We start from the raw sequence: 13,868 nt of genomic DNA, 5'->3' as shown, positions 1-13,868 counted from the left end.
CGTAGCAATCAAAGTAGCAGAAATTACTCTTGAAGGGATATAATCGGATATGATCAAGTCCATAGGGGATGAGAATAAACCCAGAAACAGTACTAAATAGGAAAGGTACTATTCTGCCACAAACTAAAAAAGAGGGGATTGCTTGCCCACACATTGTGAGATATTATCAAGTGACTCAGCAGTTTCAGAATGGTGCATGGTCGACACGTAAATACATTGGGTACATATGGAACAGGCAGTGGCGGGGGAGTATTTATGGCAGCAGTCATAGCTACGTAAGGAAGAGAGGTTGAAAATACTTAGGATGAGCCCAATCAAGAGGTTAACTCTGAATGTATGGAAAAATGTAAATAATCGGATAGGGCTGTCACTGTGTCTCCCCATCTGCTGCATTTTAGAAACCTAGCCTTCCCACAAGGGAGAGAAAGTAAAATATTTGACAATTGGATTAAAGGAGGGGCAAGTAGATTTAAGCACATGTCAAAGGGGGAGGAAAGAAGACATTCGAAGAATGCTCCCAAGAAGCTGATCTGCAGGATCGCATATCATCAACTCAGACATAACCTTCAGGTAGCGAATAACAAATAGGGATCAGAAAACGAATGCCCTGGGAACTAGTCAGAGAATCATACAATACCACCAGAGGGATGATATGGGCTGTATACAGTATTCTATCATCTAGCGAGGATCAGATCAAGCTAAGATACCAGAGTAAGTAGGAGGAAGAATTGTGCAGGTCTTTATCCAAGCAACAATGGGACACAGCAGTTAAGGGGACTTTTACTGTACATGAAAGCGCTCAGAATCAAGAGCTGAAGTTAAAAGTACTCCAGAGATGGCATCTCACGCCCCCAAAAATTACACGCAATGTACTCCCAGAAGTCATTGAAATGCTGGCGGTAGTGTGGAATGGACGGGACAACAACACACATATGGCGGTAATGCCCAAAACAGGAACTTCAAGAGGTAAAAAAACAGAATCAGGGAAATAATGGACAGCAGTCTGCCAGAAGACCCGGCCTTTAATTGCTGGGGATAATCCCGGAAGGGGCCAAAATACTATTGGTTGGAGGTAGGAAATATATACTATGTAGTAAGCTGCTTCTAACCTGTTTCTATGCGCAAAGGACTGCATTGCCCAACAATGGGGAAAGAAAGAAAGCCCCTCTGATTACACTGGATCAAAGGCGTAAGGTATACTTTTGGCATTGAAAAGATTACAGCAACCCTGAGGGAAACAAGCAAACAAATGGATAGAATGTGGGCCCCCTTTATAAGTTATTCCCTAAGAGATAAGGCCGAGATGTACTTACCCATTCGACAGAAAGGACTTGGGAGATGATAAACCCGACAAATCTACATCACCCCCAATGAAATCTAACCAGAAATGTGACCCAATGTGGGAGGGCACATATAATTAATGTTGTGCAAATGCAGGATAAACTTGATTTATATGTTGGTAACTGTGTTAAAAATTGTTGAAAATAAAAAAAAAGTTAAAAAAGTGATGATGCAAACTATTGAAATACAATCAGATTAAGATGGAACAGAGGAGCCCAATCACAATGGCAAAGTTATGTTTTGGAATGAAAAATGCTGTATAAGATGTTGTCCACATGATATTCGATGAGAAAAGCAATGTCCAATATGAAACCTGCTTTGGAATATCTTGAAATAAATGAAGTTTGGTTGAAAAGAAATTCCTTCTGGATGTTACCTTCTATGCTTGCAATAGTTATCTTGTTACATGTTTGCTCATTCTGCAAATGTACTTGTTTTAATTCAGGTCTCTTGGTGAAAAAGATGCTGTTGGATGCTTCCAGGAACACAGAAATGAAGGCGCTTGTTAAGAACACCAGAGGAATCCTTTTCTATAGCGTACCCCATCATGGATCCAGGCTTGCAGAGTATTCAGTCAATGCCAGGTTTCTTCTCTTTCCGTCTGTTGAAGTGAAAGAACTTAGCAAAGGTGTGTGCCCCTTGCAACCTCTCTACACTGTAGTTGCTACCTGTCCATTGTTAACTTTATGGTCTTTTAAACAACACCTTTAAATGAAACCCAAGCACTAGGTTCATTAAATTTGCATTGACCAAATAGTTTTATGTTAGGGACTAGGTGAAAGTGTGCACAGGGAAGTAACCTAAGGATATGAATGACAGAAGAATGAGCATGCAGAGCGCAATAGGGGCTGATCAAGGGCAAATAAATGGTGAGGGAAACAAAAGATAAATGGCAGTGGTGAGAAGCAGTACACAGCGAAGGGCCATAAGAGGAGTAAACATATCAGTGCACTGCAATGTATTGGTTATTTTTGTGCTTATAAAGTGTGATTACATATGTATTTTGTAACACAAGGTGCCTATGTTTGTTAGATGACCTTTTCAGCTCTGTCTGCTGTTTGCATACAATTGCAGACAAAATATTTGATCCTGTGATGTGGAATGTTCTCAGAGCTATTACGTCAGCAGAGATTGTTTTTGTTTGCCAAGATGTGGGTGTTGAAGTCATTGGTTAGAGAATGGACATAAGGTGAACCTGGGTGCCGGTGACCATCACCCGATCACTGATACAGGGCTCAGAGGCTTCCGCCAATTTTTCAGACTCTATCCCTCAGTTTGTGCGTAGGGCCAGTTCTATCGAAGGAGAAGAAAACTACTTGTGGATTCACTGCGCAGACGTTTGCGAGCCAGATAGGAGCATCAGACATACCAAGTTTCCAGAAAGCATTAGGTTTACAAGTGCTCCTAGCAAGATGGTGTACATACCCTCCCCAGTTTTGCTAACCCCAGCATAGAGCCAGGAATAGTGACCTGTTAGGATTCATTGCATCTGAGGCAGCAAGCCACACAACGAGTTGCTGGAGTGATATCAACTGACTAAATTATTTCAAGACTGCAAATACAGAATTTGAGATCTCTGCCAGTGGAACCATGGGGTGGTCCTCTGGCTGACAAATAGCAACAAGGGAATCCAGTGCACTGAGGCCACTCCCAGTCCCAGAACACACCCTCATTAGGCACACAGCTAATCGCAGTCAGACATTTACATGCTAAGGCACCTCAGGCGAGAAGAGGAGGTGGATAAGAGAGACTGAGGAGTGGGGGCAATAGGGGGAAAGTGACCTGAGGATGTGGAGAGGGAAGAGTGCAGAGCTGCAGAGAGGATTGAGAACTGAGTGAGGTCAGGTTAGAGAATGGGCGGGGGGTGACTAGTATACCGAGAAGACAAAAGGTGAAGCAGAGGAGGTAGAGAAAGAGGAGAAGAGAAATACAAAAGCCTGAAAGGTGGGGAAGAGGGACGGAGAGGCGGGAGATGGGCCCGAGCGAAGTGGCAGAATGGATTGGGCCACACCAATAAGTGAAGCGTTGCTAAAACTCATGACATGGTGAGGGAGAAATTCAGCTGTCTGGTACTGGTCCATAGACGGGAGGGAAGCCTGAGGAACTTCCAAATCCATTGATGTGGTTAGGGTCTGATGCCTGACTCCCATCACAATGACCCACAGAACCACAGCTCGTGGGGTCAGGTAATTTATGAGTCCCGGAGGACCTCAACATTTTAACCTGTCCAGCAACAGCCAAGAAAGACCCACCCTGCTGAACCCAAGAAAGAAGTGTGATGCATTATGAATCCCAGAGACTTTGAGAAATTGGCGGCCACTGAGAAGGTAGGCCTCGTAAGGGAAGAGAGAAAGATTAAGCAGCAAACCAATGGAACGCCCTTTCTCCCAGTCTTAGAAACATCTCATTCCACCTAGCCTTCCGCAAGGAAATTAAAACACGTCTGTTTACCTGAAGCTCCCAACATTCACACATCCGCGCCATTCGTCTCTAAACCACCCAGCAGGCTCCCCCCACCGGATTGTTAAATATATGTACTTTGTTAGAATATTCCTGTAATCTGTTCCAATACTGTATAATTTGAGTACCTACTATGCATCATTGGGCCTCATTTCAAGTTTGCCGGTACAGTAACAACGTTACTGGTAAGCTTGCCGGTACCGTTGTTAACGCACCAGCAAACTATGAGTTCGGCTTGCAGGACCAGCACCCGCGAGCAGAGCATGCCGGATGCACCGGCACCATTCTGAATGGTGCCGGTGCATCCGGCCTCCCTATTCCCATTGAGCCCTATGGGGCTCGAATGGGAATGGGGAGCTTTTTTTTCCAGCGCCCATGAATGGGCAATTTCTGGGTTCCACAGGGCCATAATGACACAGTAATTGCCCATTCCTGGGCGCCGTAAAAAAAAGGATATATATATTTCTGATGTTTGTTAATCTGCTTAGAATCACATGGTGTGCATAGGTCCGACATCCAGTGGTCACTGCGGAGTATTGCATTTTGTTTTTCGTAGTCGAAAAGGGGACGTCGACAAGGTGTGTCTGTAACACTATCCCTATAGTGACGTGCGTTGTACCCACAATCCCTCACGCGTCGAGGTCCCTCAGATTGTTTTTTTCCGCCCAGCTTCTGGTCGCCTTACGCGGAGCTCCTAGAGAGACATTGCTAATACTTACTACGGACCTCGGTCCTTAATTATACTTATTATATTGTTAAAGATCCCTCCCCTCGACGTTAGCTGTGAAGCTGTTTCTCTGCCGAGCAAGTTTTCGACGGAGGGGAAGAGGCGGAGGAGATCCTTCGGCGCTGCCGAACACGTGGCCTGGCCTCGCCGGCCAACAATACAGTAGGGAGAGTGGGGGTTCGAACTTTTATCTTCTCTTTGAGAATGTCTTTCTTTCTCCCCTATCTTTCCCTTGGGGTTGTTATCACCAGTTATTATTGCCTCAGCTATGGAGAGGACACCTTTTAAGTTTTGCCCACGCTGTAGGGGCAAATACACTTGGAAGGATAAACACAAGCACTGTAATCGTTGCTTGCCCCTCGATCATAAAGAGGACAGCTGCGCGGCCTGTAAGCTCTTGAAACCAAGAACTCTTAAAGAACGAAAAGTTAAGAGGTGGGCGGACTACGCTATGTCGAAGTCAGTTTCCTCACCCGCCGCCGCTGTTACAGAAAGTGACGAGGAGGGTGATAACTCGACGTCCGTCACGAAAGTCATTAACCCCCAGAAGGAGCGCTCGCGCTCCTCGACGTCCGTCCCCGGCCCCAACGGGCTCGGCTCACGCCCTGCTTATGGGGATGAACACCCCGGCGACAAGGACGCACATAGACCCCATAAGACTAAACACACAACCCACGGCTCTTCTTCGTCGAGGACGAAGGATCCATCAGCGCCGAAGGGGACGCAGGGCACTCCGGCGTCTACTTCAGACCGTAAAGGTCTCAAGCCCCAACCGCAAACGCAGCCGCGACCAGCGATTGGGCTTTCATCAAACACGGGCGCTACCTCAAAATCATCCGACGTAACGCTCCATAGAGCGGCCGTCGAGGAACAACGCGCAACGCAGGCAACGTCGACACCAGAGCCCTCGACTGACAAACTCGTTGTCGAGAGCCTGGCGAGAATTGTTTCCGAAGACAAACGTACGCGGACGACGAAACAAACGTCGAATACCGCGCCGAAAAGGCACAAAAGTAGCCTTCATCTAAGGGCACTTCTGAACTACGGGAGGGCTTTTCAGAGGGAGACGGAAACCTCTGCTCGACGTTGTGGGAGCGTTCTAAGCATTTTGAAGCTGAAAACACTGATTTCCCCCCTCTAGACTATTCAGGGGTACCCCATGAGACCCTTGAAAGACTCCATTCTTGTATGGAGAAAATGGAAAGGGTTTTGGGAAGCCAAGACCCACCCACACACAAAAGACAAAGAGAATGGCCCCAGGATGACCCTAGGGTCAAGATTCCTAGCCTGTTTCCCCCTTCCACAGACGTATATGACCTCACTGAAGAGGAGCAATACCTCCAGGAAGATGAGGAGTGTTTGGGTGGAGAGGAAGAACATGAGGAAGAGGGGTTCGAAGAAGATCCTTACACTACTGCAGGAGCTTTTGAAGAAGATACAGCTACCTCGCAGCCCTGGCAATCCCCATCAGTGCAGCCTTGGCAATCCCCATCAGTGCACTCAGACCCTGATGTCTTTCACCCTTCTCCTCTCAAGGATTCACATATTGGGAACTCCTCTCCCATAGATGACCAACCTTCACTCAATGCACTATTGCGCAAGGCAGCAGCGCATTTTGAGATAGACACAGGGGAAACTCTTCCTGACATAGACTTTGTAGAGAAAGTTATTAAAGAAAAAGCCCCTGTTAGCCAGTCTATTCCGCTCCTGGCTTCTATAAAGAGAAGAATATCTCCTTCCCTTTCCAATCCTGCCTTAGTAAGAGGGGTCAACCCTCGAATAGAAAAGCTCTTCAGCCCTTCATCCTCTGACCCTTTGTACATCAGAGGACATTCTATTCCGGACTCCCTCGTAGTTACTAATACAAGAAAAAGAGCGGGGGTACCACTATCCACTAGTGAGGCACCACCTGACAAAGAGGGCAAGAAGCTCTATGCACTTGGAAAGAGAATCACGACCTCCGCCGCCTTCTCAACTAGGATTGCAAATAACAATTCCCTACTAGCTAGCTACGCCGATGCACAGTGAAGCAAGCTGCGCAGCGAAGCAGAGGACGCACCGGAACCCCTGCGTTCACGCCTGTTAGCTATAATATCAGAGGGAACTCTTGTAAACCAGGGCATGGTAAAGAACTCCTTAGATGCCGCAGAGACGGCTGGACGTTCCCTGGTTCAGGGAATACTTCTCAAACGCCATGTCTGGCTACGCAATTCAGGATTTAAGCCGGAAACCCAAGCGTCCCTGATAAATAAGCCCATAGAACAAACACATCTGATTGGGAAAGCAGTTGATGAGGCCCTAGAACATGCGATGAAAGAGTTTGATACCATCAAGACTCTTGACCAAATTTCTAGGCCCCCTAACAGACGCGGCTATGGCAATAGACGCTCCTTTCGTGGCCTACGCCAGCAGCAAAACCAACAGCAATTTTACTCTGCTACCAACTGGCCCTCTAACCAGGGTAACAACACCCAGTTCAGTCAAAGAGGCCAACGGCGTGGCAAAGGAAGAGGTCGCGGCTCCAGCCCCAAAGGTTCCACGCCCAATACCAACAAATGACCCGAAGATTTGGGTCCCCTCCCATGCATCGGGGGCCGGCTAACATCGTTCCTATCAGCATGGGAGGGAATATCGTCACACCGCTGGGTATTATCCACCATAGCCCACGGATACTGCATAGAATTCAACGGTTCCCCGAAGTACAGACCCCCACGGAACCGACGCATAACACCGGAACACCTCACCATTCTTCTTCAAGAAGTAGAAGAGCTACTGAAAAAAGAAGCTATAGAGGCTGTTCCCCTATCTCAGGTAACAGAAGGTATTTATTCAGTGTACTTCCTTGTACCCAAAAAGGACTTAACCATGCGCCCTGTATTAGATCTGCGCCCAGCGAACAACTTTGTCAAACCCCAAAAGTTTCGTATGGTGACCTTGCAGGAAGTAATCCCACTGTTATCACAAGAGGATTACATGACAACGCTAGACATGAAAGATGCATACTTTCATATTTTAATGTTGCCAGCACACAGAAAATACCTCAGGTTCAAGATAGAAAACAAACACTACCAGTTCAGAGTACTACCCTTCGGGATAGCTTCTGCACCAAGGGTATTCACAAAAGTACTGGCAGTAGCAGCGGCCCACCTGCGCAGGTTATCCATCCCGGTATACCCTTACCTCGACGACTGGCTCATAACAGGGGATTCTTACGAAACATGCTTCTCCAATACCCGAAACACCGTAGACCTTTTGTACCAACTGGGCTTCTCCATCAACGAAAAGAAGTCCAGCTTAGACCCCAGCCAAGTCAAACAATTTTTAGGGGCTCTAATTCGAACAAAGGACGGCCTCGTCTTCCCCTCCAACGAGAGGGTCCAAAACATGCTGTTTCAGATCCCCCACTATTTGGCAGGTCGAGAGGTGACGGTACGCAAAGCAATGCGCTTGCTAGGGATGATGGCGTAATGTATTTATTTGGTACCTCACGCGCGCCTGCGCGCAATGCAAGAGTGGCTCAACAGCCAGTGGTGTCAGGCCAGCGAACAATGGGACGATCTAGTGGTGGTCTCGCAGGCCTTAGTTCTCTCGCTACGGTGGTGGACAAAAGAGAACCTGTTATTAGGGAAAACTTTTGCTACACCCGCAGTGGAAGCCACTCTAACCACAGACGCATCCCTCACAGGATGGGGGGCTCACCTATCCCATCAGACTGCTCACGGAGCGTGGACTCCGAGCTTAGGATCCAAGCATATAAACCTGCTGGAACTTCTAGCGGTGTTCAAAGCACTGAAAGCCTTTCAGGAACACCTACAAGGAAAGACAGTGATGGTCCTCACAGACAGCACCACAGCCATGTACTACCTCAACAAGCAAGGGGGCACTCACTCTCCAGGACTGTCCAAGCTGTCCCAGAATATATGGAAGTGGGCTCTCAAACACAACATGTTCCTACTATCACAACATGTACCAGGGGAACTCAATCTGCTAGCAGACAAACTCAGCAGAGACTTCCCCCTGCCCGAAGAGTACGAATGGCAATTGCACGAAGACATCGTCTTAGACGTCTTCACGCAATGGGGATTCCCAGAAATAGACCTGTTCGCAACTATGGAAAACTCACAATGCCAAAAGTTACGCCTCCAGGTACCCCCAGAACCAGTCCAAGGGGAACGGTCTGTCGATTCAATGGTCAGGGAAATTTGTTTACGCCTTTCCCCCAACTCCCCTTCTCAACAAAGTGGTGCACAAGATGCACCAGGAGCAGGTTACCATGATACTAGTGGCCCCAATGTGGGCCCGGCAGCCATGGTTCGGTCACTTGATGGAGATGTCCCTATCTCCCCCAGTGAAACTTCCCTGCCCGTACAACATGCTGTCACAGGACAAGGACAGGACACTGCATCCATGCCCTCAGACCATGAACTTAGCAGCCTGGCTCCTGAGATCGTAGAATTTGGACATTTACAACTCCCGCAGAGATGTATGGACATCCTCAGGGAAGCCAGAAAACCTAATACTCGCCACTGCTATTCTAGCAAGTGGAAAAGATTTGTCATCTGGTGTAGAATTAAGAGCATCAACCCAGTTGACTGCTCTCCAACTAACATTGTTCTGTACTTGACCCATTTACTGGATTCAGGTCTAGTCTTCAATTCCATTAAAGTCCACCTAGCGGCACTTTCTGCATACACCACTTCCCAACTTAAAGTGTTGTGGTGGAAGATACCAGTTATCAAGGCCTTCATGGAGGGGGTAAAGAGAATACACCCTCCGATAGCTAGTCCAGCTCCCGGATGGGACTTAAATGTGGTACTTTCTAGACTCATGGGCCCGCCTTTCAAACCCATGCACAAGGCAACTCTTAAAGACCTCACTCTTAAAACTGCTTTCCTAATAGCTATCACCTCCATTAGGAGAGTAATTGAACTACAGGCTCTTTCTGTACTAGATCCCTTCGTAACAGTTCACAAGGATAAGGTGGTTCTACGCACACACCCAAGGTTTGCACCAAAATTCATATCGAAATTTCATGTAAACCAGTCAATAGAACTACCAACGTTCTTTCAAAACCCTTCCAGCTTGGGAGAAAAAAGTCTGCATACACTGGATGTACGCAGAGCTGTCATGTTCTACATGGAAAGAACCAGACCACTAAGAAAGACTAATCAGTTCTTTGTCTCGGTGGCAGCAGGAAGAGAAGGAGATGCAGTTTCAAAGTCCACTATATCTAGATGGATTGTTCAATGCATCACTCTCTGTTACACTCTTGCTAAGAGAGAACTACCCTTCAAGCCAAGAGCACATTCCACTCGAGGCACTGGGGCTTCCATAGCATTCATTGCAAATGTTCCCCTTGAGTCCATCTGCAAAGCGGCTACCTTGAGTTCTGTGCACACCTTTACAAAACACTACTGTCTAGATGCACACTCTAAATCTGACTCCCAGGTGGGACAGGCAGTATTAAGACATCTTTTCTCTACTGTTCCTTCTCATAACCCACCGCCAACTCCGGGTACTGCTCGCTAGTCTATGCACAGCATGTGATTCTAAGCAGATTAACAAACATCAGAAGACAATGCATTACTTACCGTAAAAGCATTTCTGATGGTTGTATCTGCTTAGATTCACATGCGCCCACCCTTCCTCCCCGCTCGGATGGAAGGAACATAGACATCCTTTTCTATATTTCTCTCTTTTCTGTACTCACTCACGTCTAGAAGGCTCCCTCAGGGCAGAAAAATACAAACAGAGGGACCTCGACACGTGATGGATTGTGGGTACAACGCACGTCACTATATGGATAGTGTTACAGACACGCCTTGTCGACGTCCCCTTTTCGACTACGAAAAACACAATGCAATACTCTGCAGTGACCACTGGATGTCGGACCTATGCACAGCATGTGAATCTAAGCAGATACAACCATCAGAAATGCTTTTACGTTAAGTAATGCATTGTCATACTGGCACGGCTACCGCCGGTATTGTAATGAAGCCCATTATCTTCTACAACATTGCTACTCCTTATGTAACCAGTAAGCAATGCTGTGTCATGTAACAACATTGCTACGCCTATTGTAACCAGAAGCAATGCTGGGTCATGTAACTAAGTTATCCTGATGTCACATCGCCCCTGAGCTGCAAGTGTGCTTTATAAATTCAAATAAATAAATAAATACATACATAAGGGCCACAGTCCTAAGGATGTTAGAGGTGGCCTGAGGCATTGGTGTTCCTTAACCCCAACCTTGCTTGAAGTGAACAAATTAAACCTATTTTGAACTTTTAGACAAGAGTGTGGGTGCCCCTCTACTGAGGAGGAGCATGGTTCAGATAACCTGTTCTATGGAATATTACTCAGGAGGGTCTACAACCATGTTTTAGCTCATTGTAAAAGTACAGTGAGCTAAAACATGGTTGAAGACCTTCCTGAGTGGGCACCCTCCCACAGAACAGGTTATTGGCTTTGTTCATTCTCGGTAGAGGGGCTCCCAAACCTATTTGTATATGTTTAGGAACTTGGCGTTTCACTCTAAGTTATCCACGGTAATTCAGACGTGGACCCCTTGCTCACTGCGTTTAAAGAGGCACATCTCCATCTCATGGATATGGATGAGGCCCAGCAAGGCCGAAACACGTGTCTGGGGTTGCTGATGGTATTCTTGTTCAGAGGAGAATTGCCTAGCATTTCGAGGCTGAACTGGCCAAGAGGGTGGAAACACTGATATGCAAATTAGTATTTCGAATGGATTGTGTCCTCCAACGTATTCCACATGTCATGATCTCTGCTTCCAAAAGATCAGAACTTGCCCGACTCCCTTGGAAGCAGACCCATAACCCCGGTTCCGAGTGCCAGCCAGTCCCAATTGGGACCTTTTGGACCCTGTCCTGGCACCAGTGGCACCAGGCTCATAAAGATGCCCAGTCCCAGCGCTGGAAGCACAGGGCTCATAATGCTTGGGTGGACTTACCTGCAGCAGACCATGCTGCTTACTTACCTGCCAGTTGAACCCCTGATCCTCTTCTGTTTGGGACTACTTTTCCTGTTGGGTGGGGCAGGAGCCACTCCCTAGGTTCAGAACACTGGAACTCTTCTGGAAAGCAGGAACTCTTTTCTTACCTAGGCGTGGCTGTGGAAGGAGACACCTAAGCACTACAGGAGGCTATTTAAACCACACCCGATGGATGAATCTTGCTTTGCGTTATTCTGCATTCTCTGCAGCAGAACGCTCATCGTGTCTTCTGCTTCTGATCCTGGGCCTAAGGGAGCAAAGGCTTACCATCCTGGAATCCAGTCTTCAGCAGCACCTGTAAAGACAAAGAAAGAACAGGTTAGCACTACGGTCTTCAGTGGCAGCGCATCTCTTACCTGGTCCATCGGCTGTCACCAACGCCTCGCGCTGCATTCCGGCATCTGAAAGACAAAGGCTTACCTACTCTTCGCATGCTCCGGAGGTCTTCGCACTGCATTCCGGCATCTGAAAGACAAAAGCTTACCAGCTCTTCGCACGCTCCGGAGGCCTTCGGCGCTGCATCCCGCATCTGAAAGACAAAAGAAGATGCGTTTAAAGACTTTGGGCAACTTTATTACTCACGTGCCATTACTCCTTCCCACGCCGAATCCAGTGGGTATTCCAGCACCCTTCAGCTTCTCTAAAGCTCCGAACTTGTACCTGCAAGATAAAAGGGACAGTTAGTGTGCATCGTGAAGCAGGCTACAAGCGCTTACTTACGTGCTTCCAGGCTCTTCTATTCCTCACGCGGGTTCGATCCTCAACTCTCATCAGCCCGCCATCCGCCATCGCCGGAACCCTGCAAAACAAGAGATATCATTACAAAAGACTTTTAAGATATTTGAAGTGCCCAGAACTTACCGTTCGTGCAGTTAACGACGGACAGCAGTCCTCTGAGGTCAAGAGGCCTGCACCCTTATCCAGTGAAGAAACTGGTTACGGCACCCTGCCCCGAGGCAGATGGAGAGCTCGGCGTTCACTTACCTAAGGTGAGGGTGTTAACCTTTGGGGTTCTACAGGAGAAGAGAAAGGGAAGAGGAGAGAGGCACCCAATAACCCCAGTTCATTAATCCCATATTTTCTATCTGCAGACATCTTACTCTTCGAGTCAGACATACAGTGCACAGAGGTCCAGCCCAAAGAGCCAACCGTGTGTTACACATCACCTTTGAAGATACGGCATTCACCCAGTCAAGATCGGCGCCTCTGCGGGAATCAGGTGAGCGTTACAGAACGCAAAGCCTATCGCAAAACTCCCACCCAGGCGCTATGGAAACCTCGGATACCGACCAGCTAGCCCAGTTACTTGGGGAACTAAGAGCAGAAGTGCATGCAGCCCGTCAGGAAACGAATGCTCTAAGAAGGGAACTGATTATTTCCAAGGAGCGAACAGACGATCTCGCTAGACAATTGCTACAGTCACAAGCCGGACAAACTCCGTTACCCGCATCAGGGGCAAATCTTCCTTCAACATCCTCTACGAACCCAGTGCAGATCAACCTACCTGGGAATGTACCTCTGGCTCCGCCCGAACGATTTTCTGGTGACCCAAAGAGGTTTGCAGTATTTATTAATCAGTGCCGGTTGCACTTCTTATGCCGGCCAGCAGCCTTTCCAACTGATCAAGCTAGGGTAGCTTTCGTGCTTTCGTACCTTAGTGGCAATGCGGCAGACTGGTCGATCCCTCTAGTTAATCAAGATGATCCGGTTCTCCATGATTTTCAAGCTTTTCAGCTCAGTATGGAAAAACTGTTTGCAAGACATTCACAGGGGCAGGCCTTGGACAATGAGCTCCTTTCATTGCGACAGGGTAATCAAGACCTTTTGGCTTATATTGCGTCTTTCAACAGACTGATAGTGGAAACTCGATGGCCTGAGGACAAAAGGATTACGCTGTTTTATAGAGGTCTACGTGGAGAGCTCAAAGATGTGTTAGCCCAAGTAGTGAATCCCCCGCAAGACTGTTCGGACTATATTGACTTAGTCGTTCAAATTGACCACAGACTGCAGAACAGGAAGGCCGATCGTTCCAAGTTTGATGCTCGAGTATTTTCCAAACCACCAACTCCTACCAAAGGAGTAGACTCCGGGGAACCCATGCAAATAGGGGGCCTGAAAGGACCACTAACACAAAAGGAGCGGGAAAGGAGAAAACAGCTGCAATTATGCCTCTATTGCGTAAACTCGGGGCACTTTCTTCGAGACTGTCCGGTGAAACCAGCCAAGAAGGCAGTAGGAGCTGCAGTTACCAGGGTCACAAACTCTGAGCAGGGAAACAACCTCGCCCGACAAGAATAGAGGTCCTCTTGCCGAGCGTTAAAACCA

General features: G+C 47.6%; 1 protein-coding gene across 3 annotated transcripts in view; it reads left to right on the top strand.

Moving 5' to 3' along the window:
* The window catches only part of SERAC1 (serine active site containing 1), an 898,347-nt gene that overhangs the window by 716,959 nt on the left and 167,520 nt on the right, over positions 1-13,868 (top strand). For all 3 annotated transcript variants that reach the window (XM_069607873.1, XM_069607874.1, XM_069607875.1), the window contains one exon: positions 1,787-1,969. In XM_069607873.1, coding sequence (XP_069463974.1) covers positions 1,787-1,969 — 183 coding nt within the window. The remainder of the gene's footprint in view (positions 1-1,786; positions 1,970-13,868) is intronic.

Source organism: Ambystoma mexicanum, chromosome 4q (assembly GCF_040938575.1).
Source record: "Ambystoma mexicanum isolate Mex_15411 chromosome 4q, UKY_AmexF1_1, whole genome shotgun sequence".
Taxonomy (NCBI): Eukaryota; Metazoa; Chordata; class Amphibia; order Caudata; family Ambystomatidae; genus Ambystoma; species Ambystoma mexicanum.
This window is presented reverse-complemented; position numbering and strand designations above follow the sequence as displayed.